This window comes from Oncorhynchus mykiss, chromosome 15, assembly GCF_013265735.2.
Source record: "Oncorhynchus mykiss isolate Arlee chromosome 15, USDA_OmykA_1.1, whole genome shotgun sequence".
In the NCBI taxonomy this organism is placed as follows: Eukaryota; Metazoa; Chordata; class Actinopteri; order Salmoniformes; family Salmonidae; genus Oncorhynchus; species Oncorhynchus mykiss.
In genome coordinates this window covers 13,532,086-13,557,142 of record NC_048579.1, presented here as the reverse complement: position 1 = coordinate 13,557,142, position 25,057 = coordinate 13,532,086, and the positions used below count along the sequence as shown (strand labels likewise).

At 50.3% G+C, this 25,057-nt stretch overlaps 1 protein-coding gene across 6 annotated transcripts; it reads right to left on the bottom strand.

Moving 5' to 3' along the window:
• Window positions 1-5,189: 5,189 nt before the first annotated feature.
• On the bottom strand, window positions 5,190-24,541 carry si:ch211-230g15.5 (bromodomain-containing protein 4). Of its 6 annotated transcripts, XM_036943740.1 has the most exons (13): window positions 24,366-24,536; window positions 23,883-24,246; window positions 22,224-23,037; window positions 21,621-21,770; window positions 20,637-20,708; window positions 20,225-20,435; window positions 18,935-20,098; window positions 12,593-12,846; window positions 12,307-12,466; window positions 12,110-12,221; window positions 9,443-9,563; window positions 9,073-9,289; window positions 5,190-5,974 (listed from the first exon to the last, which is right to left on the bottom strand). In XM_036943740.1, exons 3-13 carry the CDS (start codon window positions 23,034-23,036, stop codon window positions 5,820-5,822), a joined length of 3,429 nt encoding a protein of 1,142 aa, XP_036799635.1. In that variant the 5' UTR covers window position 23,037; window positions 23,883-24,246; window positions 24,366-24,536; the 3' UTR covers window positions 5,190-5,819. The 6 variants fall into 6 exon arrangements, with proteins under 6 accessions (XP_036799635.1, XP_036799640.1, XP_036799637.1 ...); XM_036943745.1 differs by having other exon boundaries at window positions 12,593-12,758; window positions 18,931-20,098; window positions 23,883-24,541; XM_036943742.1 differs by having other exon boundaries at window positions 23,832-24,538.
• Window positions 24,542-25,057: the final 516 nt, after the last annotated feature.

Below are 25,057 nucleotides of genomic sequence, written 5' to 3'. Positions count from 1 at the left end.
TGAGAGAACACCTGTCTCTGTTCCCTTACTACACTAAAACACTAGAACACTAGAACACCAGAACACCAGAACACCAGAACACCAGAACACCAGAACACTAGAACACTAGAACACCAGAACACCAAAACACCAGAACACCAGAACACCAGAACACTAGAACACTAGAACACCAGAACACCAAAACACCAGAACACCAGAACACTAGAACACTAGAACACTAGAACACCAGAACACCAGAACACCAGAACACTAGAACACTAGAACACTAGAACATCAGAACACTAAAACACCAGAACACCAGAACACCAAAACACCAAAACACCAAAACACCAAAACACCAGAACACCAGAACACCAGAACACCAAAACACCAAAACACCAGAACACCAAAACACCAAAACACCAGAACACTAGAACACTAGAACACCAGAACACTAGAACACCAGAACACTAGAACACCAGAACACCAGAACACTAGAACACTAGAACACCAAAACACCAAAACACCAGAACACCAGAACACTAGAACACTAGAACACCAGAACACCAGAACACCAAAACACCAAAACACCAAAACACCAAAACACCAGAACACTAGAACACTAGAACACCAGAACACTAGAACACCAGAACACTAGAACACCAGAACACCAGAACACTAGAACACTAGAACACCAAAACACCAAAACACCAGAACACCAGAACACCAGAACACTAGAACACCAGAACACCAGAACACCAGAACACTAGAACACTAGAACACTAGAACACCAGAACACCAGAACACTAGAACACCAGAACACCAGAACACTAGAACACTAGAACACTAAAACACCAAAACACCAGAACCCCAGAACACTAGAACACCAAAACACCAGAACCCCAAAACACTAGAACACTAGAACACCAGAACACCAGAACACTAGAATACTAGAACACTAGTGGTGTAGAAGGAGGTTATGGAATTCCAGTGAACAGGGAAAAAGTTGAGCAGGGTGGTGTTCACCTGGCCAGCTTCCTGTCTGGCAGGATGTGAGGTCATGGTCCTCAGGATGAGGTCATGGTCATGAAGACTAGCCAGCCATGTGGATGTGTCAATCACAAGTTCTCTGCAGCTCATAATCCTTTTTTACATTCTTTCTCACGCGTTGGCGCTCTTGGCGTGGTTGCCTGTGATTACAGTGGTAGCAGTAGCGGAGGGGTTGATGGGTGTGGTGGTGCCCCCTGCCTGTCTGGAGTAGTAGTAGCTGCTCTCTTGCCACTGGGGGTTCCCCAAGTGGTTGTCACCGTGGCAACACAGAATCATAGAGCTCCCCAGGAGAGGGCGGAGCCGACCCATCCAGCGTACAGTGAGATGCTGAATTACAACAGACCCTCCTCTGCATGAGCACCAATAGCAAACCAGATAGTTGACACCAATCCACAGAGCGCTGGAAAGAGATAGGAGAGAAAGAGAGTTGGTTATTGTCCACCAGCTGCTCAGTCCCTGTCACAAGGCTTCTGACATGGACTTCCTGTCCCACACAGGAAGCACTTTCCAGGTTAGAGAGAGGGTGATATGAGATGGTCCCGCAGCATCCCATAGCCTGACACATCATCATTAGTCAATATAGGATAACATTAAGTTGTGTGGAATGTTTGTGTCTGTGTGTGAACGTGCGTCTCACTTACCCATGACGAAGATGAGCGAGCCCCCCAACATGGCACAGTGTAGTTTGATAGCGGGGATCTCATGTCCTAGACCTAGCCTGATGCAGGGCATGACACACACACACACCCTCACTGCACGACATGTCTGGATGTCTGCTGGAGGGGGAAAGGTAGTGATAAAGACTTTTATATTCAGATGTTTTTTAAATAACACGAGATATGGTACGGTTTTCTAGAAGTCTATGGAATCTGCAGGTGGACTACAGATGTGGTAAGAGGCAACTTCCTTCAACCACACACACACACACACCTGGTAATGTGAGGATCTGGTCAAGCTCGACACACTGGCAGAACCCGGAGCCTGTGGCCTTGCGCCCCCGGCTTATCCATGTGCACACGTGTAGTCGCAGGTGCGCACCCTTTCATTGGTGGTTGTGGTGATGATGAAGCCTACCAAGCTGGCCACGCCCCCGCTCAGCTGCCTGCACACATGCTCTACAGAAGGGACGCGCAATCAAAAATACATGACTTTTTTTCAGGGGGAAAAACTGAACCGTCACAAAATATGGAAAATAAATATATATAGAAAAAGATTCACTAATAAATTAACCAATTAAAATGTCAAATGTATCATTAATTCAATTCTTAATAAAAATCTGGAGAAATGATACATCTCAGGCTGTATAGTTCCACAGTAAAAGAGGTGTGTTAGGGCTGAACTTCAGAACTGCAACCATTTACAGCATTTCTATCCTTTTGGGTTGCTGCAGTTCAGTGTAGTGGCACTCTTAACTTTGTCCACTAAGAAAACTCCAAATCAGTCACCAAAGATATGGGATAAAGGGTAGGGATTGAGTTGGTGAGTGATTCATACTGCACCATTCCTGTCAGTAGAAACCTTGAAGTGTCGAACTCTGAAAATAAACACTTAAAATCTAAAAAGGCTAAAAAGCAAGAATTTAGTTCAAATGTCAGTTGATATGTCAGTAGAAAGTAAGGTGGACTAAACATAGGGTACATTGTCCCCCACAATGACATCGGGAAGGGGACTGTGGATCTGTGTCTAGTGTTTACCAAATTAAATGTTATTGTCCCCCACAATGACATTGGGAAGGGGACTGTGGATCTGTCTAGTGTTTACCAAATTAAATGTTATTGTCCCCCACAATGACATTGGGAAGGGGACTGTGGATCTGTCTAGTGTTTACCAAATTAAATTTTATTGTCCCCCACAATGACATTGGGAAGGGGACTGTGGATCTGTCTAGTGTTTACCAAATTAAATGTTATTGTCCCCCACAATGACATTGGGAAGGGGACTGTGGATCTGTCTAGTGTTTACCAAATTAAATTTTATTGTCCCCCACAATGACACTGGGAAGGGGACTGTGGATCTGTCTAGTGTTTACCAAATTAAATGTTATTGTCCCCCACAATGACATTGGGAAGGGGACTGTGGATCTGTCTAGTGTTTACCAAATTAAATGTTATTGTCCCCCACAATGACATTGGGAAGGGGACTGTGGATCTGTCTAGTGTTTACCAAATTAAATGTTATTGTCCCCCACAATGACATTGGGAAGGGGACTGTGGATCTGTCTAGTGTTTACCAAATTAAATGTTATTGTCCCCCACAATGACATTGGGAAGGGGACTGTGGATCTGTCTAGTGTTTACCAAATTAAATGTTATTGTCCCCCACAATGACATTGGGAAGGGGACTGTGGATCTGTCTAGTGTTTACCAAATTAAATTTTATTGTCCCCCACAATGACATTGGGAAGGGGACTGTGGATCTGTCTAGTGTTTACCAAATTAAATGTTATTGTCCCCCACAATGACATTGGGAAGGGGACTGTGGATCTGTCTAGTGTTTACCAAATTAAATGTTATTGTCCCCCACAATGACATTGGGAAGGGGACTGTGGATCTGTCTAGTGTTTACCAAATTACATGTTATTGGCCAGATGGTGGCACTACAATAAGAGATTGAAAATTCACATTTTAAAAGGTCACGCCCCTCACCCAGTTAATACTAAGGTCGTGAAATTCGCTACATCGATACGCCATGATGGATTTTCCGCCATTTAGAATTTTGCGAAAAACTCTTAAAACGCTACTCTTCTGGTACCGAATGACTGACCTGCACGAAACGTGATATGTGACATCTATGGACAAAGATCTTTCAAAGCAATATTTTACAGACTAGTACCTCAAATAAAATGGCCGCTATTGACCGATTGTCATGTGTGCTCCCTCTCCGGCCTTTAGGTCATCAGGCTGCTTGTTTATGGCGCACACCTGTCACCAGCGTTAAGCGCATTTGAGCATAACGACACTCACCTGGACTCCATCACTTCCTTGATTACCTGCCCTATATATGTCACTCCCTGTGGTTCCTTCCCCAGGTGTCATTGTTTCTGTTTCTGGCGTGGTTCGTATTATGGTCTATTTATTTAGACCACTTGCTTCCCGACTCTCAGCGCATGTCATTATGCCAATAAACATTTATTTGGTTGTGGCCTGGCACATACATGCATATAAATCAGTTCGCATTGTAGTTGGTAAACATGTTGAAAACACTGTCAAGACTCAACCTGCAAAACAAGTCATATTGACCACACGGTGGCGCTATAACAGGCACAGGTTTATATCTCTTGTTCTGTTTGACTCAGAATTATGAAATTTGGCACAAATGCTCAGGGACACGAGTCTAGCTAACCCATGTGATATCTCAGACACTACTGGCCTGATTTTGATGGGTGAATGATGCGTCTTGCAATAGAGATTCGCCATTTACAAAATTACACTGATTGGCCCAAGGAGGGAGCTGCAGCATTCGAGGAGGACGACATGTTTACTGTTGCCTTGTTTTGATTAAATATGCCTATTATGGTGAAATTCTAATTGTTGACAACACTATATTATGCAATATTGTTCTAATGAGTAAAAAATGCTATGCAATATTGCCATTCTAATATGGCATTGCTTGTATGACCTTTTGACTTCACAACCGCCTGGTAGTAAGTACTCTGTTATTTAAAAAAAAAAACATCAAGTTGAAAAAACAAACATCTATTAGTTCTTATTTGAGTTGTTAGTAATAGGAATTAAAGGTTAAATCATTTTTTCCCACATATTTTTCAAGAAGAGACAGCTAAACTGTTAAAACCCATTTCAGCAGTGTTGAAATGGTTCCTGGTTCCTGATTGGTTTAGCATCAACACAGATTGATTCAGCAACAATAGGTCTGTGCTGCTTTAGAAGGTTTTTCCTGTATGAACGTAGACACTGTGGTCCAGAGAAGCATCAGTGATAGCAAAATAAATATGATACATTGGTTTTTATGTAATTCATATTGAATTTTCCTTGATCATTGTTTCCATGAGTTGAGAGAATGTTGCAGCTGCCGTCTCTCTACTAGTAAACGTGACCCCTCACCTCCATCTGGTGGCAGGAGTTAGTAGTGCGATGGGTCGTTTTCCTAACTACCAAATATCATAATACCAATACCAAGGCAGTAAAACAATGTTCATAAATTAATTTGATTTATTACTGAGTTTTAAGAGGCAGAATAAAATAAAACATTATGACATCTGACAAAGTTGACATGGTTAGGAGTCAAATAAGATCTAACTTGTTCTCAGAAGAGATCATATATAAAAACATAATCATTAAGACATTCAATTCCACAAAGTTATTTAAAAATGTCTGTGTATCAACTGTGTGAAATCAAAAATTATTTTACAATTGACATGTGATGCCACATTTTAAAATAATAACCAAATACACAAATACATGATAATGTATATTACAAATCCTTAATGAAATCGTTTGTTACACCCAATAGACGGCATTGTAAAATATGTACACAGACACACCAGAATAGAAAAGGTCCCTCTCCTCTCTCACTGATTTGCTCTTAGCTCTTCATCTCTTGAATGAATCTCTTTATCTCTCATCTTTGCTGTCCTTTGTTCCTTACCTCTCTCTCTCATCCCCTCTCTCTCATCCCCTCTCATCCTCTCTCTCTCATCCCCTCTCTCTTCCCCATCTATCAATCACTCTTTTCCCTATCTTTTTCCACACCCAGCCCTCTTAACCTTTTTTCTGTCTCCATCTTCTCTTCCTCCCACCTCACCTCCTTCTCTCATCTCTCCTCCTCCCTCTCTATCTGTGTCTGAGTGTGTTGATGTGGGCACAGATCTTGAGAGCTGGTCCCAATTTGATGTTCATGCTGGTCATCAGGTGGTCCTCAGTGAGCAGCAGCAGGGCCTGGCCGTCTATCTCCTGAATACGGAACGCCTCCGCAACCTCGACACAACCTAAAGAAAACATACACACACAGGTTATAACCTTCCCAAAACATTAAAACAACATCCACACAGGTTATAACCTCCCAACAACCTTAAAACAACATTCACACAGGTTATAACCTCCACACAACCTAAAGATAACATACATCCAGGTTATAACCTCTCCATAACCGTAAAACAATATTGGCCCCGGTTATAACCTCCCCACAACATACACACTGGTTTTAACCTCCAGACAACCTAAAGATAACATACACCTAGGTTATAACCTCTCCATAACCTTATAACAACATACATCCAGGTTATAACCACCCCACACCTTAAAGCACCATACACCCAGGTTATAACCTCCCCAAAACCTAAAGACAACACACACAGGTTATAACTTCCCCACAACCTTATAACAACATACATCCAAGTTATAACATCCCCACAACCTTAAAACACCATAGGTTATAACCTCCCCAAAACTTAAAGACAACACACACAGGTTATAACCTCCCCAAAACCTAAAGACAATACACACAGGTTATAACCTCCCCAAAACCTAAAGACAACACACACAGGTTAGAACCTCCCCAAAACCTAAAGACAACACACACAGGTTATAACCTCCAAAAAACCTAAAGACAACACACACAGGTTATAACATCCCCACAACCTTAAAACATCATACACCCAGGTTATAACTTCCCCAAAACCTAAAGACAACACACACTGGGTATAACCTCCCCAAAACCTAAAGACAACGTATAACCGACCAACAACCTACAGCAAGGAGATGGGTGAATGCGTGTCCTTGTGTGTGTGTGTTACGTGGCAGTGTGTGTATGTGTTACCTGGCAGTGTGTGTATGTGTTACCTGGCAGTGTGTGTGTGTGTGTTGCCTGGCAGTGTGTGTGTGTGTTACCTGGCAGTGTGTGTGTGTGTTACCTGGCAGTGTGTGTATGTGTTACCTGGCTGTGTGTGTGTGTTACCTGGCAGTGTGTGTATGTGTTACCTGGCAGTGTGTGTGTGTTACCTGGCAGTGTGTGTGTGTTACCTGGCAGTGTGTGTATGTGTTACCTGGCAGTGTGTGTATGTGTTACCTGGCAGTGTGTGTGTGTTACCTGGCAGTGTGTGTGTGTGTTACCTGGCAGTGTGTGTATGTGTAATCTGGCAGTGTGTGTATACGTGTTACCTGGCAGTGTGTGTGTGTTACCTAGCAGTGTGTGTGTGTGTGTTACCTGGCAGTGTGTGTATGTGTTATGTGGCAGTGTTTGTGTGTGTGTTACCTAGCAGTGTGTGTGTTACCTAGCAGTGTGTGTGTGTGTGTTACCTGGCAGTGTGTTACGTGGCAGTGTGTGTGTGTTACCTGGCAGTGTGTGTATGTGTTACCTAGCAGTGTGTGTGTGTGTGTTACCTGGCAGTGTGTGTTACGTGGCAGTGTGTATGTGTTACCTGGCAGTGTGTGTGTGTGTGTTATGTGGCAGTGTGTGTGTGTATGTGTTACCTAGCAGTGTGTGTATGTGTTACCTAGCAGTGTGTGTATGTGTTACCTAGCAGTGTGTGTATGTGTTACCTAGCAGTGTGTGTTACCTGGCAGTGTGTATGTGTTACCTGGCAGTGTGTGTATGTGTTACCTAGCAGTGTGTGTGTGTGTTATGTGGCAGTGTGTGTGTGTATGTGTTACCTAGCAGTGTGTGTGTGTGTGTGTTGCCTAGCAGTGTGTATGTGTTACCTAGCAGTGTGTGTGTGTGTTACCTGGCAGTGCGTGTATGTGTTGTGGCAGTGTGTGTGTGTATGTGTTACCTAGCAGTGTGTGTATGTGTTACCTAGCAGTGTGTGTGTGTGTGTGTGTGTGTGTTACTTAGCAGTGTGTGTATGTGTTACCTAGCAGTGTGTGTGTGTGTGTGTTACCTAGCAGTGTGTGTGTGTTACCTGGCAGTGTGTGTATGTGTTATGTGGCAGTGTGTGTGTTACCTAGCCGTGTGTGTATGTGTTACCTAGCAGTGTGTGTGTGTGTGTTACCTGGCAGTGTGTGTATGTGTTACCTAGCAGTGTGTGTGTGTGTTACCTAGCAGTGTGTGTATGTGTTACCTAGCAGTGTGTGTGTGTGTGTTACCTGGCAGTGTGTGTATGTGTTATGTGGCAGTGTGTGTGTGTATGTGTTACCTGGCGGTGTGTGTGTGTGTTACATGGCAGTGTGTGTGTTACCTGGCAGTGTGTGTGTGTGTGTTACTTGGCAGTGTGTGTTACCTGGCAGTGTGTGTATGTGTGTGTTACCTGGCAGTGTGTGTATGTGTTACCTGGCAGTATGTGTATGTGTTACCTGGCAGTGTGTGTATGTGTTACCTGGCAGTGTGTGTATGTGTGTGTTACCTGGCAGTGTGTGTATGTGTTACCTGGCAGTATGTGTATGTGTTACCTGGCAGTGTGTGTATGTGTTACCTGGCAGTGTGTGTGTTACCTGGCAGTGTGTGTGTGTTACCTGACAGTGTGTGTATGTGTGTTACCTGGCAGTGTGTGTGTGTGTTACCTGGCAGTGTGTGTGTGTGTGTGTGTGTTACCTGGCAGTGTGTGTGTGTGTGTTACCTGGCAGTGTGTGTTACCTGGCAGTGTGTGTATGTGTTACCTGGCAGTATGTGTGTGTGTTACCTGGCAGTGTGTGTGTGTGTTACCTGGCAGTGTGTGTGTGTTACCTGGCAGTGTGTGTGTGTGTGTTACCTGGCAGTGTGTGTGTGTGTTACCTGGCAGTGTGTGTATGTGTTACCTGGCAGTGTGTGTGTGTGTGTGTTACCTGGCAGTGTGTGTGTGTGTTACCTGGCAGTGTGTGTATGTGTTACCTGGCAGTATGTGTGTGTGTTACCTGGCAGTGTGTGTGTGTGTTACCTGGCAGTGTGTGTGTGTGTTACCTGGCAGTGTGTGTGTGTGTGTTACCTGGCAGTGTGTGTGTGTGTTACCTGGCAGTGTGTGTATGTGTTACCTGGCAGTGTGTGTGTGTGTGTTACCTGGCAGTGTGTGTGTGTGTTACCTGGCAGTGTGTGCATGTTACCTGGCAGTGTGTGTATGTGTTACCTGGGAGTGTGTGTGTATGTGTGTTACCTGGCAGTGTGTGTATATGTTACCTGGCAGTGTGTGTATAAAGTCCCAGACTTGCTCGACGCTCCACTGTGCAGGTAGGGAGTCACTAGAGGTCACAGTGGAGTTACCAGGGGTCATCGCTGGCTCTGAGGCCCTCCTCGCCCTCCGTGCCGCTCGGCGCTCCAGCCTGGCTGTCGTGGGAACAGCATGCCCTTCCTCCTCTTCGTTGTCACGGCGATGGGCGCTCCATATTTCCCGGGGCTAAAATAGAGTATGTTACAGGAGATGGAACATGTACGAACAGCTGGGCTTCAATTATAAAGGCTTCTATATGCCTATAACATGTTATAAGGCAGGATATACCATAAAGTGTATCCCTGTGGAGTGACCTATTTGTTAAAAGTTGTAACTGACCAGTCGCAGTAAGAGAGGCTTCCCAGGCACAGACTCCACCTTGTTTATCTCAGAGCGCCGCCCCTCTGGCTGGCTGCCAGCACTCAGGGCACGCAGACGCTTGGACAGCCCTACATTATACCTGGAGGGAGAAAGAGGATGATGATGTGTCCTTTCTCTGAGCTCTCTGGGGTTGAGATGACCCCCCATGTGACGTCCTGTCTGACCACAGCCTGTGTGAGGGTGTTTATGTGTTTTTGTGTGTTTATGTCTGTGCAGTACAGCTGTAGTAAATATGTGGTGAAACAACATCACATACAACTTGTTGTCTAGACCAGGGGTTCCCAAACCTTTTTGGACCGTGACCCCAGTTTGATTTTAAAAAAAATGTGTGACCCCACCATGTAAATCATGTAATCAACGGCCAATGTTAACTTTATTAATTGGGGCTATGACACGCTATTACAAATCAGTCTGACAGTACTTTTGAAAGTATTTCAATCTGAAGGAAGTATTGTGGTTTGAAGTGAAATCAGAATCAGAAAGGTATTGAGAAGTTCAGAAGATCATCAGGCAATAATTTGGTATGAACTTCTGTGTAGAAAAGAACGTGATCATTGATGCTGTTCTCCCCTCGGTCTGACACAGTGGCTGGTGTTGTCCACTCTGTTCTAATGAGTCCTGTGCGGCTTGTGGTCATTGTAGACAGAAACAGGAAACTCATACGTGTTCCTGAGAGTCTCGTGTTCCTGTGTTGGGGTCATTGTAGAGGGAAACAGACATACGTGTTCCAGTGTTGGGGTCATTGTAGAGGGAAACAGACATACGTGTTCCTGTGTTGGGGTCATTGTAGAGGGAAACAGACATACGTGTTCCTGTGTTGGGGTCATTGTAGAGGGAAACAGACATACGTGTTCCAGTGTTGGGGTCATTGTAGAGGGAAACAGACATACGTCTTCCAGTGTTGGGGTCATTGTAGAGGGAAACAGACATACGTGTTCCTGAGAGTCTCGTGTTCCTGTGTTGGGGTCATTGTAGAGGGAAACAGACATACGTGTTCCTGAGAGTCTCGTGTTCCTGTGTTGGGGTCATTGTAGAGGGAAACAGACATACGTGTTCCTGAGAGTCTCGTGTTCCTGTGTTGGGGTCATTGTAGAGGGAAACAGACATACGTGTTCCTGAGAGTCTCGTGTTCCAGTGTTGGGGTCATTGTAGAGGGAAACAGACATACGTGTTCCAGTGTTGGGGTCATTGTAGAGGGAAACAGACATACGTGTTCCAGTGTTGGGGTCATTGTAGAGGGACACAGACATACGTGTTCCTGAGAGTCTCGTGTTCCAGTGTTGGGGTCATTGTAGAGGGAAACAGACATACGTGTTCCAGTGTTGGGGTCATTGTAGAGGGAAACAGACATACGTGTTCCAGTGTTGGGGTCATTGTAGAGGGAAACAGACATACGTGTTCCTGTGTTGGGGTCATTGTAGAGGGAAACAGACATACGTGTTCCAGTGTTGGGGTCATTGTAGAGGGAAACAGACATACGTGTTCCAGTGTTGGGGTCATTGTAGAGGGAAACAGACATACGTGTTCCTGTGTTGGGGTCATTGTAGAGGGAAACAGACATACGTGTTCCAGTGTTGGGGTCATTGAAGAGGGAAACAGACATACGTGTTCCTGAGAGTCTCGTGTTCCAGTGTTGGGGTCATTGTAGAGGGAAACAGACATACGTGTTCCAGTGTTGGGGTCATTGTAGAGGGAAACAGACATACGTGTTCCTGTGTTGGGGTCATTGTAGAGGGAAACAGACATACGTGTTCCTGGGGTCATTGTAGAGGGAAACAGACATACGTGTTCCTGTGTTGGGGTCATTGTAGAGGGAAACAGACATACGTGTTCCAGTGTTGGGGTCATTGTAGAGGGAAACAGACATACGTGTTCCAGTGTTGGGGTCATTGTAGAGGGAAACAGACATACGTGTTCCTGTGTTGGGGTCATTGTAGAGGGAAACAGACATACGTGTTCCAGTGTTGGGGTCATTGTAGAGGGAAACAGACATACGTGTTCCAGTGTTGGGGTCATTGTAGAGGGAAACAGACATACGTGTTCCAGTGTTGGGGTCATTGTAGAGGGAAACAGACATACGTGTTCCAGTGTTGGGGTCATTGTAGAGGGAAACAGACATACGTGTTCCAGTGTTGGGGTCATTGTAGAGGGAAACAGACATACGTGTTCCAGTGTTGGGGTCATTGTAGAGGGAAACAGACATACGTGTTCCTGGGGTCATTGTAGAGGGAAACAGACATACGTGTTCCTGGGGTCATTGTAGAGGGAAACAGACATACGTGTTCCTGAGGTCATAATATGTTGTAGTTTAAACCGCTCAAAAGATACAGTCACATTTGTATGAATGAAAACAGAAATCGCTCTGTTTATTGCAACTGTCTCTAGTGGCTACCGGAGGTTACTGACGTTACCCCGTTTGTATTTCAACCCATTTTCAAATCAGGCAACCCCATATTTGTATTTATTATGGATCCCCATTAGTGCCTACCAAGGCAGCAGCTACTCTTCCTGGGTGTGTATAGTTTGGTCGCCACCCCTAGTTTGAGAAACGCTGGTCTAGACCAAGAGAATAACTATTCTGTCACTGTCTTGTTACTGTGTTCAGCCAATGGTAGTGCGGCTTACCTGCGGGCACAGGAAGTGGAGCAGTATCGCTTGGAGCGATGGAAGGAGTGGGCGTGGCCTCTCTTCCCACAAGACTCGCATTGTAACACTCCCCTATGTCTCTCTCTGGGACCTAGTGTGGTTTGGATTCAGAGAGATAATTGAATTGAATATTGAATTGAATATTGATTCAGAACCAGGAGATGAAGGTGGTTTACCTGTGAGCGGGTCACTTGTAGCCACGCGCTCTTGTTCTGATTCGCTGGAATGTTCCGGTGGCTCTGGTGTGTCTGTCAACGATAATAACTCGGGCCCCTCTATGTTCCCATTCTGGGAGATAGCCTCCTGCCCTCCCAACAACAGAGACGAGCGGTTCACCTGCACAGGTACACACACACGCGCATGCACACAAAGGTTATACTGTATATACTGTTAATTTATCAGTTTGTGACACCAACTAGACACCAGCTATATCCCCTGTAGGAATTGTGTGTTTGTGTTTACCGGGAATGCCTGCAGCCCCTCCTGTATGATGAAGCCCTCCACCAGGTGAGTTAAGACACGCCTCCCGCCCTCTGGCCAGACCCTCTGTGACCAAGGCTTGCGCTCCAATAGGCTGAAGGTCTCAGGGCGGCTCTGTGATAGGCTGAGGCTCTCTGGGTGGGAAGGGCTAACAGGCAGGAGAGGAGGGGGGAGATCAGATGAAAGGGTGAGGAAGGGTGAGGCAGGGGGAGACTGAGAGGAAAGACTGGACAAGACTGGGGGGAGGAAAAAATAAGAGGAAGACGGAGAGGAGAGGAGGAGCAGAACAGAGGAGGAAGACGGGAGGAGGGAGGAGGGAGGAGAGAGGAGGAGCAGATCAGAGGAGGAAGACGGGAGGAGGGAGGAGAGAGGAGGAGCAGAACAGAGGAGGAAGACGGGGTGGAGGGAGGAGAGAGGAGGAGCAGAACAGAGGAGGAAGACGGGAGGAGGGAGGAGAGAGGAGGAGCAGAACAGAGGAGGAAGATGGGAGGAGGGGGGAGAGAGGAGGAGCAGGACAGAAGAGGAAGACAGGGTGGAGGGGGGAGAGAGGAGAGATGAGGAGCAGGACAGAGGAAGACAGGGAGAGAGGAGGAGCAGGACAGAGGAAGACAGGGAGGACGGGGGAGGGAGGAGAAGCAGGACAGAAGAGGAAGACAGGGAGGAGGGGGGAGAGAGGAGGAGCAGGATAGAGGAAGACAGGGAGGACGGGGGAGAGAGGAGAAGCAGGACAGAAGAGGAAGACAGGGAGGAGGGGGGAGAGAGGAGGAGCAGGATAGAGGAAGACAGGGAGGAGGGGGAGAGAGGAGGAGCAGGATAGAGGAAGACAGGGAGGACGGGGGAGAGAGGAGAAGCAGGACAGAAGAGGAAGACAGGGAGGAGGGGGGAGAGAGGAGGAGCAGGATAGAGGAAGACAGGGAGGAGGGGGAGAGAGGAGGAGCAGGACAGAGGAAGAAGACAGGGTGGATGGGGGAGAGAGGAGAAGCGGGACAGAAGAGGAAGACAGGGTGGAGGGGGAGAGAGGAGGAGCAGGACAGAGGAAGAAGACAGGGTGGAGGGGGGAGAGAGGAGAAGCGGGACAGAAGAGGAAGACAGGGTGGAGGGGGAGAGAGGAGGAGCAGGATAGAGGAAGACAGGGAGGAGGGGGGAGAGAGGAGGAGCAGGACAGAAGAGGAAGACAGGGTGGAGGGGGGAGAGAGGAGGAGCAGGATAGAGGAAGACAGGGAGGAGGGGGGAGAGAGGAGAGAGGAGGAGCAGGACAGAGGAAGACAGGGAGGAGGGGGAGAGAGGAGGAGCAGGACAGAGGAAGACAGGGAAGATGGGGGAGAAAGGAGGAGCAGGACAGAATAGGAAGACAGGGTGGAGGGGGGAGAGAGGAGGAGCAGGACAGAGGAGGAAGACAGGGAGAGAGGAGGAGCAGGACAGAGGAGGAAGACGGGGAGAGAGGAGGAGCAGGACAGAGGAGGAAGACAGGGTGGAGGGGGGAGAGAGGAGGAGCAGGACAGAGGAGGAAGACAGGGTGGAGGGGGGAGAGAGGAGGAGCAGGACAGAGGAGGAAGACAGGGTGGAGGGGGGAGAGAGGAGGAGCAGGACAGAGGAGGAAGACGGGGAGAGAGGAGGAGCAGGACAGAGGAGGAAGACGGGGAGAGAGGAGGAGCAGGACAGAGGAGGAAGACGGGGAGAGAGGAGGAGCAGGACAGAGGAGGAAGACGGGGAGAGAGGAGGAGCAGGACAGAGGAGGAAGACGGGGAGAGAGGAGGAGCAGGACAGAGGAAGAAGACGGGGTGGAGGGGGGAGAGAGGAGGAGCAGGACAGAGGAGGAAGACGGGGTGGAGGGGGGAGAGAGGAGGAGCAGGACAGAAGAGGAAGACAGGGTGGAGGGGGGAGAGAGGAGAGACGAGGAGCAGGACAGAGGAAGACAGGGAGAGAGGAGGAGCAGGACAGAGGAAGACAGGGAGGACGGGGGAGGGAGGAGAAGCAGGACAGAAGAGGAAGACAGGGTGGAGGAGGGAGAGAGAAGGAGCAAGATAGAGGAAGACAGGGAGGACGGGGGAGAGAGGAGAAGCAGGACAGAAGAGGAAGACAGGGAGGAGGGGGGAGAGAGGAGGAGCAGGATAGAGGAAGACAGGGAGGAGGGGGAGAGAGGAGGAGCAGGACAGAGGAAGAAGACAGGGTGGAGGGGGGAGAGAGGAGAAGCGGGACAGAAGAGGAAGACAGGGTGGAGGGGGAGAGAGGAGGAGCAGGATAGAGGAAGACAGGGAGGAGGGGGGAGAGAGGAGGAGCAGGACAGAAGAGGAAGACAGGGTGGAGGGGGGAGAGAGGAGGAGCAGGATAGAGGAAGACAGGGAGGAGGGGGGAGAGAGGAGAGAGGAGGAGCAGGACAGAGGAAGACAGGGAGGAGGGGGAGAGAGGAGGAGCAGGACAGAGGAAGACAGGGAGGATGGGGGAGAAAGGAGGAGCAGGACAGAAGAGGAAGACAGGGTGGAGGGGGGAGAGAGGAGGAGCAGGACAGAGGAGGAAGACGGGGAGAGAGGAGGAGCAGGACTGAGGAGGAAGACGGGGAGAGAGGAGGAGCAGGACAGAGGAGGAAGACAGGGTGGAGGGGGGAGAGAGGAGGAGCAGGACAGAGGAGGAAGACAGGGTGGAGGGGGGAGAGAGGAGGAGCAGGACAGAGGAGGGTGACAGGGTGGAGGGGGGAGAGAGGAGGAGCAGGACAGAGGAGGAAGACGGGGTGGAGGGGGGAGAGAGGAGGAGCAGGACAGAGGAGGAAGACGGGGAGAGAGGAGGAGCAGGACAGAGGAGGAAGACGGGGAGAGAGGAGGAGCAGGACAGAGGAGGAAGACAGGGTGGAGGGGGGAGAGAGGAGGAGCAGGACAGAGGAGGAAGACGGGGAGAGAGGAGGAGCAGGACAGAGGAGGAAGACGGGGTGGAGGGGGGAGAGAGGAGGAGCAGGACAGAGGAGGAAGACGGGGTGGAGGGGGGAGAGAGGAGGAGCAGGACAGAGGAGGTAGACGGGGTGGAGGGGGGAGAGGAGGAGCAGGACAGAGGAGGAAGACGGGGTGGAGGGGGGAGAGGAGGAGCAGGACAGAGGAAGAAGACGGGGTGGAGGGGGGAGAGAGGAGGGGCAGGACAGAGGAAGAAGACGGGGTGGAGGGGGGAGAGAGGAGGAGCAGGACAGAAGAGGAAGACAGGGTGGAGGGGGGAGAGAGGAGGAGCAGGATAGAGGAAGACAGGGAGGAGGGGGAGAGAGGAGGAGCAGGACAGAGGAAGACAGGGAGGAGGAGGAGAGAGGAGGAGCAGGACAGAGGAAGACAGGGAGGATGGGGGAGAAAGGAGGAGCAGGACAGAAGAGGAAGACAGGGTGGAGGGGGGAGAGAGGAGGAGCAGGACAGAGGAGGAAGACGGGGAGAGAGGAGGAGCAGGACAGAGGAGGAAGACGGGGAGAGAGGAGGAGCAGGACAGAGGAGGAAGACAGGGTGGAGGGGGGAGAGAGGAGGAGCAGGACAGAGGAGGAAGACAGGGTGGAGGGGGGAGAGAGGAGGAGCAGGACAGAGGAGGAAGACAGGGTGGAGGGGGGAGAGAGGAGGAGCAGGACAGAGGAGGAAGACGGGGTGGAGGGGGGAGAGAGGAGGAGCAGGACAGAGGAGGAAGACGGGGAGAGAGGAGGAGCAGGACAGAGGAGGAAGACGGGGAGAGAGGAGGAGCAGGACAGAGGAGGAAGACGGGGTGGAGGGGGGAGAGAGGAGGAGCAGGACAGAGGAGGAAGACAGGGTGGAGGGGGGAGAGAGGAGGAGCAGGACAGAAGAGGAAGACAGGGTGGAGGGGGGAGAGAGGAGGAGCAGGATAGAGGAAGACAGGGAGGAGGGGGGAGAGAGGAGAGAGGAGGAGCAGGACAGAGGAAGACAGGGAGGAGGGGGAGAGAGGAGGAGCAGGACAGAGGAAGACAGGGAGGATGGGGGAGAAAGGAGGAGCAGGACAGAAGAGGAAGACAGGGTGGAGGGGGGAGAGAGGAGGAGCAGGACAGAGGAGGAAGACGGGGAGAGAGGAGGAGCAGGACTGAGGAGGAAGACGGGGAGAGAGGAGGAGCAGGACAGAGGAGGAAGACAGGGTGGAGGGGGGAGAGAGGAGGAGCAGGATAGAGGAAGACAGGGAGGAGGGGGGAGAGAGGAGAGAGGAGGAGCAGGACAGAGGAAGACAGGGAGGAGGGGGAGAGAGGAGGAGCAGGACAGAGGAAGACAGGGAGGATGGGGGAGAAAGGAGGAGCAGGACAGAAGAGGAAGACAGGGTGGAGGGGGGAGAGAGGAGGAGCAGGACAGAGGAGGAAGACGGGGAGAGAGGAGGAGCAGGACTGAGGAGGAAGACGGGGAGAGAGGAGGAGCAGGACAGAGGAGGAAGACAGGGTGGAGGGGGGAGAGAGGAGGAGCAGGACAGAGGAGGAAGACAGGGTGGAGGGGGGAGAGAGGAGGAGCAGGACAGAGGAGGGTGACAGGGTGGAGGGGGGAGAGAGGAGGAGCAGGACAGAGGAGGAAGACGGGGTGGAGGGGGGAGAGAGGAGGAGCAGGACAGAGGAGGAAGACAGGGTGGAGGGGGGAGAGAGGAGGAGCAGGATAGAGGAAGACAGGGAGGAGGGGGGAGAGAGGAGGAGCAGGACAGAAGAGGCAGACAGGGTGGAGGGGGGAGAGAGGAGGAGCAGGATAGAGGAAGACAGGGAGGAGGGGGGAGAGAGGAGAGAGGAGGAGCAGGACAGAGGAAGACAGGGAGGAGGGGGAGAGAGGAGGAGCAGGACAGAGGAAGACAGGGAGGATGGGGGAGAAAGGAGGAGCAGGACAGAAGAGGAAGACAGGGTGGAGGGGGGAGAGAGGAGGAGCAGGACAGAGGAGGAAGACGGGGAGAGAGGAGGAGCAGGACTGAGGAGGAAGACGGGGAGAGAGGAGGAGCAGGACAGAGGAGGAAGACAGGGTGGAGGGGGGAGAGAGGAGGAGCAGGACAGAGGAGGAAGACAGGGTGGAGGGGGGAGAGAGGAGGAGCAGGACAGAGGAGGGTGACAGGGTGGAGGGGGGAGAGAGGAGGAGCAGGACAGAGGAGGAAGACGGGGTGGAGGGGGGAGAGAGGAGGAGCAGGACAGAGGAGGAAGACGGGGAGAGAGGAGGAGCAGGACAGAGGAGGAAGACGGGGAGAGAGGAGGAGCAGGACAGAGGAGGAAGACAGGGTGGAGGGGGGAGAGAGGAGGAGCAGGACAGAGGAGGAAGACGGGGAGAGAGGAGGAGCAGGACAGAGGAGGAAGACGGGGTGGAGGGGGGAGAGAGGAGGAGCAGGACAGAGGAGGAAGACGGGGTGGAGGGGGGAGAGAGGAGGAGCAGGACAGAGGAGGTAGACGGGGTGGAGGGGGGAGAGGAGGAGCAGGACAGAGGAGGAAGACGGGGTGGAGGGGGGAGAGGAGGAGCAGGACAGAGGAAGAAGACGGGGTGGAGGGGGGAGAGAGGAGGGGCAGGACAGAAGAGGAAGACAGGGTGGAGGGGGGAGAGAGGAGGAGCAGGATAGAGGAAGACAGGGAGGAGGGGGAGAGAGGAGGAGCAGGACAGAGGAAGACAGGGAGGAGGGGGAGAGAGGAGGAGCAGGACAGAGGAAGACAGGGAGGATGGGGGAGAAAGGAGGAGCAGGACAGAAGAGGAAGACAGGGTGGAGGGGGGAGAGAGGAGGAGCAGGACAGAGGAGGAAGACGGGGAGAGAGGAGGAGCAGGACAGAGGAGGAAGACGGGGAGAGAGGAGGAGCAGGACAGAGGAGGAAGACAGGGTGGAGGGGGGAGAGAGGAGGAGCAGGACAGAGGAGGAAGACAGGGTGGAGGGGGGAGAGAGGAGGAGCAGGACAGAGGAGGAAGACAGGGTGGAGGGGGGAGAGAGGAGGAGCAGGACAGAGGAGGAAGACGGGGTGGAGGGGGGAGAGAGGAGGAGCAGGACAGAGGAGGAAGACGGGGAGAGAGGAGGAGCAGGACAGAGGAGGAAGACGGGGAGAGAGGAGGAGCAGGACAGAGGAGGAAGACGGGGTGGAGGGGGGAGAGAGGAGGAGCAGGACAGAGGAGGAAGACGGGGTGGAGGGGGGAGAGAGGAGGAGCAGGACAGAAGAAGAAGACGGGGTGGAGGGGGGAGAGAGGAGGAGCAGGACAGAGGAAGAAGACGGGGTGGAGGGGGGAGAGAGGAGTAGCATGACAGAGGAAGAAGACGGTGTGGAGTGGAGAAGGAGGGGGAAGAGTTCACAACACAAGTTAGTTTAAAGTTGAATTAATAGGCCAAGGCTAAAGGTAATAGTGGAGAGACGCTGGTACCTGCCTGATTGGTTGTCAGACTGATTGAACATGTTCTCACAGAGGTCCTCTTGGTCCACGTGGGGGAGGTCTGGGGATTGCTCTATGGGACGGTCTGATGGTCTCTGGATGTTTATGGGGGGTTCTGAGGGAGGGTTCTGAGTAGCCGGATCGGCATTGAGCTGTGGGTCTATTGTAGTCCCCTCCTCTCCTTTCATTGTATCTTTCTGTCCCCGCTCCTGCTCCTCTACTTCCATCCTCTGTCTCTGCTTTTCCTCCTCTACTTCCATCCTCTGTCTCTGCTCCTCTCCCTCTATCTTCATCCTTTCCTGCCCCTCCTCTACTTCCATCCTCTCTCTCTGCTCCTCTCCCTCTATCGTCATCCTTTCCTGCCCGTCCTCTACTTCTGTCATCTCTCTCAGTGTCTCAAATCCCTTATCTCTCTCCATCCATGTTTCCTCTCCTCCAGTCCCCTCTTTCTCCTGTCCTCCCACCCTCTCTCCTCTCTTATCCACATTCCCGTTCTCCTCTCCTGTTACCTGTCTCTCTCCTCCCACCCTCTCTCTATTCCTCTGCTCCTCTTCAATTCCCCCCATCATTTCTTCCTCTAATCCCACCCTCTCTCTCTCCTCCCTTACCCCCTGTCTCCCCACTTCTCCTTTTGGATCAGTGTGTCTGGCCTGATAATGGAGGTAGGGTAGGGGTGTGTTGGCTTTGTGGATGGAGGAGGTGGGAGAGGGAGAGGCGTGTTCAGAAGTCCTCTGTGGTTGGGCATCGAGCTGAGGTGGTGGGGATTCAAGAACCAGGTGCTTTGATTGGACAGAAGCTGGGGTGTGTGTGCTGGCAGCAGGCTGTAGTTGGCTGCTGAGGCGGTGGGTGGAGCCAGCGGAGAGAGCAATGATTTGCAGCTGCCTTGATGCCGGCGGCAACCGATCAAAACGGGAAGTAGAACCCAGGGGACTAGAGCCTGAGCTGAGCTGTGATTGGCCTGGGGTGGTCTGTGTGGGTGGGGTTTGAGATGACAAACTGCTGGCTGGCCCAGTCCACTGTCTGCTGGGCAGGGCCTGTCCGGCAGCGGCAGCAGCGATTGGTTGCAGGGCCGGGCTGTGTCTCGGGGGTGCCACCCTGTGGCCATTTGGAGAATGAAGTCTGGGTCTCAGAGGGACAGAACGCACAGAAGAGTAGAGAGCTGGAGAGAAGAGAAAAAGAGAGAGTAAGAAAAAAGAGAATGATTGAATGGTTTTACTGGACATTCTATAAATCACATGTCATTCCTCCTGAACATTCTACTCATTATCACATGTTTATGACTCACTTGGAGGTGGGACTGAGAGGTGCCGGGTGGGTGTGGTCTGTCTGCCTGTTACCATGGCACTGGGCTGGGGGCGTGGCCGGAGGGGGGGGAAAAGGGGTGTACGGGGACGAGAGATAGGAGAGTGGGAGGAGGAAGAGGGAGGTTTGAGACGTAAAGAAGGGGGGATTGTAAGAGTTCCAGGAGCAGAGGGGTGCAGGGTTAGACTCTGGAGCTATGGGAGATGGAGGGAGGGAGGGAGGGAGGGAGGGAGGGAGGGAGGGAGGGAGGGAGGGAGGGAGGGAGGGAGGGAGGGAGGAAAATAAATAGGGAGGGAGAGAGTGGGGGTTGAGAGGGAGTTTAGTTAAACTTGTGAGACAATCACAATCTTCAGTGGTCTCTCATACTCCTAACACACACATTCTGAACTGCTCACCTGAGCGGAGGCAGGGCAAGAGGAAGAGGAGGAAGAGGAAGGGACAGGCCGTACTGTAGAGGTGAAAATCAGCTAAGAATGAGAGAGCAAAAGATACTAAGAGAGAGGGAGAGAGAGAGAAATAGAGAGAGAAGGGAGCAAGAGAGAAAGAGAGAGAGCGAGAGGGGGGGGGGGGGGGGGGGGGGGGGTGGAGCGTAATCTTGAACTGAGGAATCTTGAAAAAGGCCAGTCTGAGGGTTCAGCTTCAGGAGTTTGAAGTTGGTAGAAGTAGAAGCTGACAGGTGTTGGTGTGTGTGTTGTTACACACTATCAGTTGGTAGAAGTAGAGCTGACAGGTGTTGGTGTGTGTGTTGTTACACACTATCAGTTGGTAGAAGTAGAGCTGACAGGTGTTGTTACACACTATCAGTTGGTAGAAGTAGAGCTGACAGGTGTTGTTACACACTATCAGTTGGTAGAAGTAGAGCTGACAGGTGTTGGTGTGTGTGTTGTTACACACTATCAGTTGGTAGAAATAGAGCTGACAGGTGTTGGTGTGTGTGTGTTGTTACACACTATCAGTTGGTAGCAGTAGAGCTGACAGGTGTTGGTGTGTGTGTTGTTACACACTACAGTTGGTAGAAGTAGAGCTGACAGGTGTTGGTGTGTGTGTTGTTACACACTATCAGTTGGTAGAAATAGAGCTGACAGGTGTTGGTGTGTGTGTTGTTACACACTATCAGTTGGTAGAAGTAGGCTGACAGGTGTTGGTGTGTGTGTTGTTATACACTATCAGTTGGTAGAAATAGAGCTGACAGGTGTTGGTGTGTGTGTGTTGTTACACACTATCAGTTGGTAGAAATAGAGCTGACAGGTGTTGGTGTGTGTGTGTTGTTACACACTATCAGTTGGTAGAAGTAGGCTGACAGGTGTTGGTGTGTGTGTTGTTATACACTATCAGTTGGTAGCAATAGAGCTGACAGGTGTTGGTGTGTGTGTTGTTACCATCTGGGTCCTGAGCAGCATCTGGTCTCGGCTGGAACAAGAACTCCGACCTAGGAGCAAAGCCTGCTGGGATACCCTCTGTCTGACAGACGAGGTGCTCTGATAGGCTTGCACCAGAGTGGGTGTATCCAGGGGGCGAGGGAAATGTATCTGACAGAGAGAGAGAGGGGTATTTTGGAGGTATCTTGAATACTGTTCTCTATGTTAAAGGAAAGTAAACCAATTGATCTAGGAATGGACGTGGTTGTCTGTGTAGTCAATTGTGTGTGAATTTGTGTATGTGTGTTTGTTTGTGCCTGTGTGTGTGTGTGTGTGTGTGTGTTTGTTTGTGCCTGTGTGTATGTGTGTTTGTTTGTTTGTGCCTGTGTGTGTGTGTGTGTGTGTGTGTATGTGTGTTTGTTTGTTTGTGCCTGTGTGTGCCTGTGTGTGTGTGTGTGTGTGTGTGTTTGTTTGTTTGTGCCTGTGTGTGTGTGTGTGTGTGTGTGTGTGTGTATGTGTGTTTGTTTGTTTGTGCCTGTGTGTGTGTGTGCCTGTGTGTGTGTGTGTGTGTGTGTGTGTGTTATAGTGTGCCACTTTTGTTTAATTTTCTCTATTGTCAGTTACCTGTCTGCTGGCCGGGGTATGGAAAGGCGTGATTGGTGGAGAGGTGGGTGTGGGGACTGGCCTTGCGTTACCATTGGTCAAGGAGGAAGTCCCGGGAGCAGAAGACATGTTGCCATGGTTTACAGAGGAGGGGGGCAGAGAAGTGATGGCTGATACAGTGGGGGAGGAGCCGGAGGGAGTGAGTAGAGAGGAAGTGAAGTGGATGGTGGGGGGAGTGAGGGGGAAAGGAACAGGTTTGTGAGTGACTTTAGTGGGGGCATGCGTGGGTGTAGGTAGAGAGGGTGTAAGTGTGGGGGGAGTAGGGTTGGGGATGAGTATTGTAGGGGTGACGGGGTTGGGAGTAAGTGAGGGGGAAGTAGGTGTACATGTTGGGGTGGGGTTGAGTACCATAGGGGTGAGGGTAGTGAGGGTTTTATGAGTGAGAGTAGGGGGAGGTGAGGGGGTGGGGTTCAGTTTAAGGGGATTGGGGGTAGGTGTAGAGGAGGAAGAGGGTGTGCATGTAGAGGTGAGGGTGAGTGTACTAGCAGAGGGAGTGAGGGTGAGTGTACTAGCAGAGGGAGTGAGGGTGAGTGTACTAGCAGAGGGAGTGAGGGTGAGTTTAGAAGGGCGGGGGGGATTCAGTTTAGGGGGAGTAGGGGTGAGTTTAGGGGGAGTAGTAAGGTTGTGAGCAGCTGAAGATCTATTGGGGGACAGGGGGCTGGGGCTCCTGGTGGGTCCCTCTCTGGTCTCTGTTCTCTCTCCCTCTGTCTCTGCTCTGCTCTGAGTGCATGTCTCCAAGGACGGGTCTGGCTCCATCCCTCTAGGATTCAGCATGCTGCAGGAGGACACACACAGTATCAGACCTCTGTCTCTGTTTTACATTGTAGTTAATGATTTCAGCTGTGGCTACAGAAACAGCGCCACCTTTGGCCAAATCAGGAACGTTTCCCAAATCTTCCCACAAAATCGTTGAGTCCTATGCACTTCAAATTTGTAACAAAGTAATGACTTAATGACTTAATTTATAATGGAAATATACGGGGATAATCATTGCCTTTAATTATCATGTTTACGATGACGATGCTTAGGCTACTTTGTCAACAAATATCCTGCCAAGAAAATCCCAACCTATTAAAAAATGTGGGTGCCATGGAATGTTCTATCAAAACCACCAAGAAATAGTAGCCTACATACCTAGGCCTGCCCAAACCAGTTGTGACGCATGCAGCCGAGCCTATTCTCTCTATCCATCAACAAAGAGGAAATGTATGTTTGTTTATCTATAGGCTACTCCTTCTGTCAATGTCAGTGAAAGAAGGCTGAACTGCGTTTCTGTAAATTACAAATGACAGTCAGTAGGCTAAAAGGGGCGTGCGTGTGACATATTGCGCGCTCCACTTCCTGGTATTAGAGAACACAGAATGTGTATTCAACAGCAGCACGTCATATCACCAGCCCCGATAAAATTATCTTTATGACTTTGCGTCGCTTGTGACGAACCTGCCACAAATATAACGTGGCAGGTAAACACTATCCTAATCAGACGCGGATGTTTCAACAACAAGTGTGAAATATATGCTACGAATATTTCAGAGTAGCTAAATGTGAGTTTATGATTAATAGAGTCACCCCAATGATTCATAAACGACCCCATCTGTGCTCCCCTTACCACCTCCATACCTGCCGGGGGTCTGTGTGGAGGCAGACCGCTCAGGGAAGCCAGAGAGTCGGGTGCGATGTGCCAGTCAGTCCGCCAGATGGGAGGAATGGAGATAGTACAGTAGCGTAGAGCTGTGACGCTCAAAGAGAGCAGAGAGCAGAGAGAGAGGCAAGACAGCACCACGCACAGTGCAGGAGGACCGCACTCAAATTGTGTGTGTATGTAGTGTTTTTTTTATGTCAATGTTAAATGAAATAAAAAAACGTTATTTTTAAGCCCATGTTTTATCATAATACAAATATTTAACGGAGGGGGAACACTAACTGGGTCAGGTGCTTATGTCTATCTCCGTGCCCAACGAGGACTCGAACCAAGACGGACACCCTGAACACATAGACAATAGACACTCATGAAGCATCGCAGACCAAGGCAAACAACTACTTCAAGGTCTCTGAGCGAGTGATGTCACCGATTGATAGCCATTTCACACCAGTTACACTCACCGTCCTTTGTCCTCCTTCTCCGCAGTAAACCCAGCAGCTGGGCAGAGCCCAACTAAGTGATATGGGTCAACAGCATCAATGTAACAGTATTACTTCCGTCCCTCTCCTTGACCCAACTTAAGCTCGAACCAGGGACCCTATGCACACATCAACAACTCCCCTTCCACAAAGCATTGTTACCTATCGCTCCACAACAGCCACAGCCAAAAAGATGCCTAGGACAGTAGATACTCTAGTCTAGTGCATGCAGTATTGTCAGTGGAGGAGGATTGATAGTGTAGAGTGACATGCACCGCATTTGATGGGCAGGAGGTATGTTTGAAAAATTAATTTAATCAAGCTATGTAGCCTATTGATTCCTTCATGATGAATAAATAGTATGAAAACTGCCAAGGTTGCTAGACTTTAGAAAAGCAAACAATTACTAAATATACAGAAAAATATACAGTGCATTCGGAAAGTAATCAGACCCCTTGACTTTTTCCACATTTTGTTACGTTACAGCCTTATTCTAAAATGTATTAAATAGTTTGTTTTTATTCTCATCAATCTACACACAATACCCCATAGTCGACAAAGCACATGGGGGGGAATTTATTTTAAAAAACTGAAATATACATTTGCATAAGTATTCAGACCCTTTACTCAGTACTTAATGAAGCACCTTTGTCAGTGATTACAGTCTCAAGTCT

Excerpts from the sequence above, each read along its gene's own strand:
- si:ch211-230g15.5 (XM_036943742.1), bottom strand. The coding sequence starts at position 23,036 with ATGCTGAATCCTAGAGGGATGGAGCCAGACCCGTCCTTGGAGACATGC. Across the intron at positions 21,771-22,223 it reads ATACCCCGGCCAGCAGACAG|ATACATTTCCCTCGCCCCCT; the intron begins GTAACTGACAAT and ends TCTCTCTGTCAG. Across the intron at positions 9,290-9,442 it reads AGCCTCTCTTACTGCGACTG|CCCCGGGAAATATGGAGCGC; the intron begins GTCAGTTACAAC and ends ACTCTATTTTAG.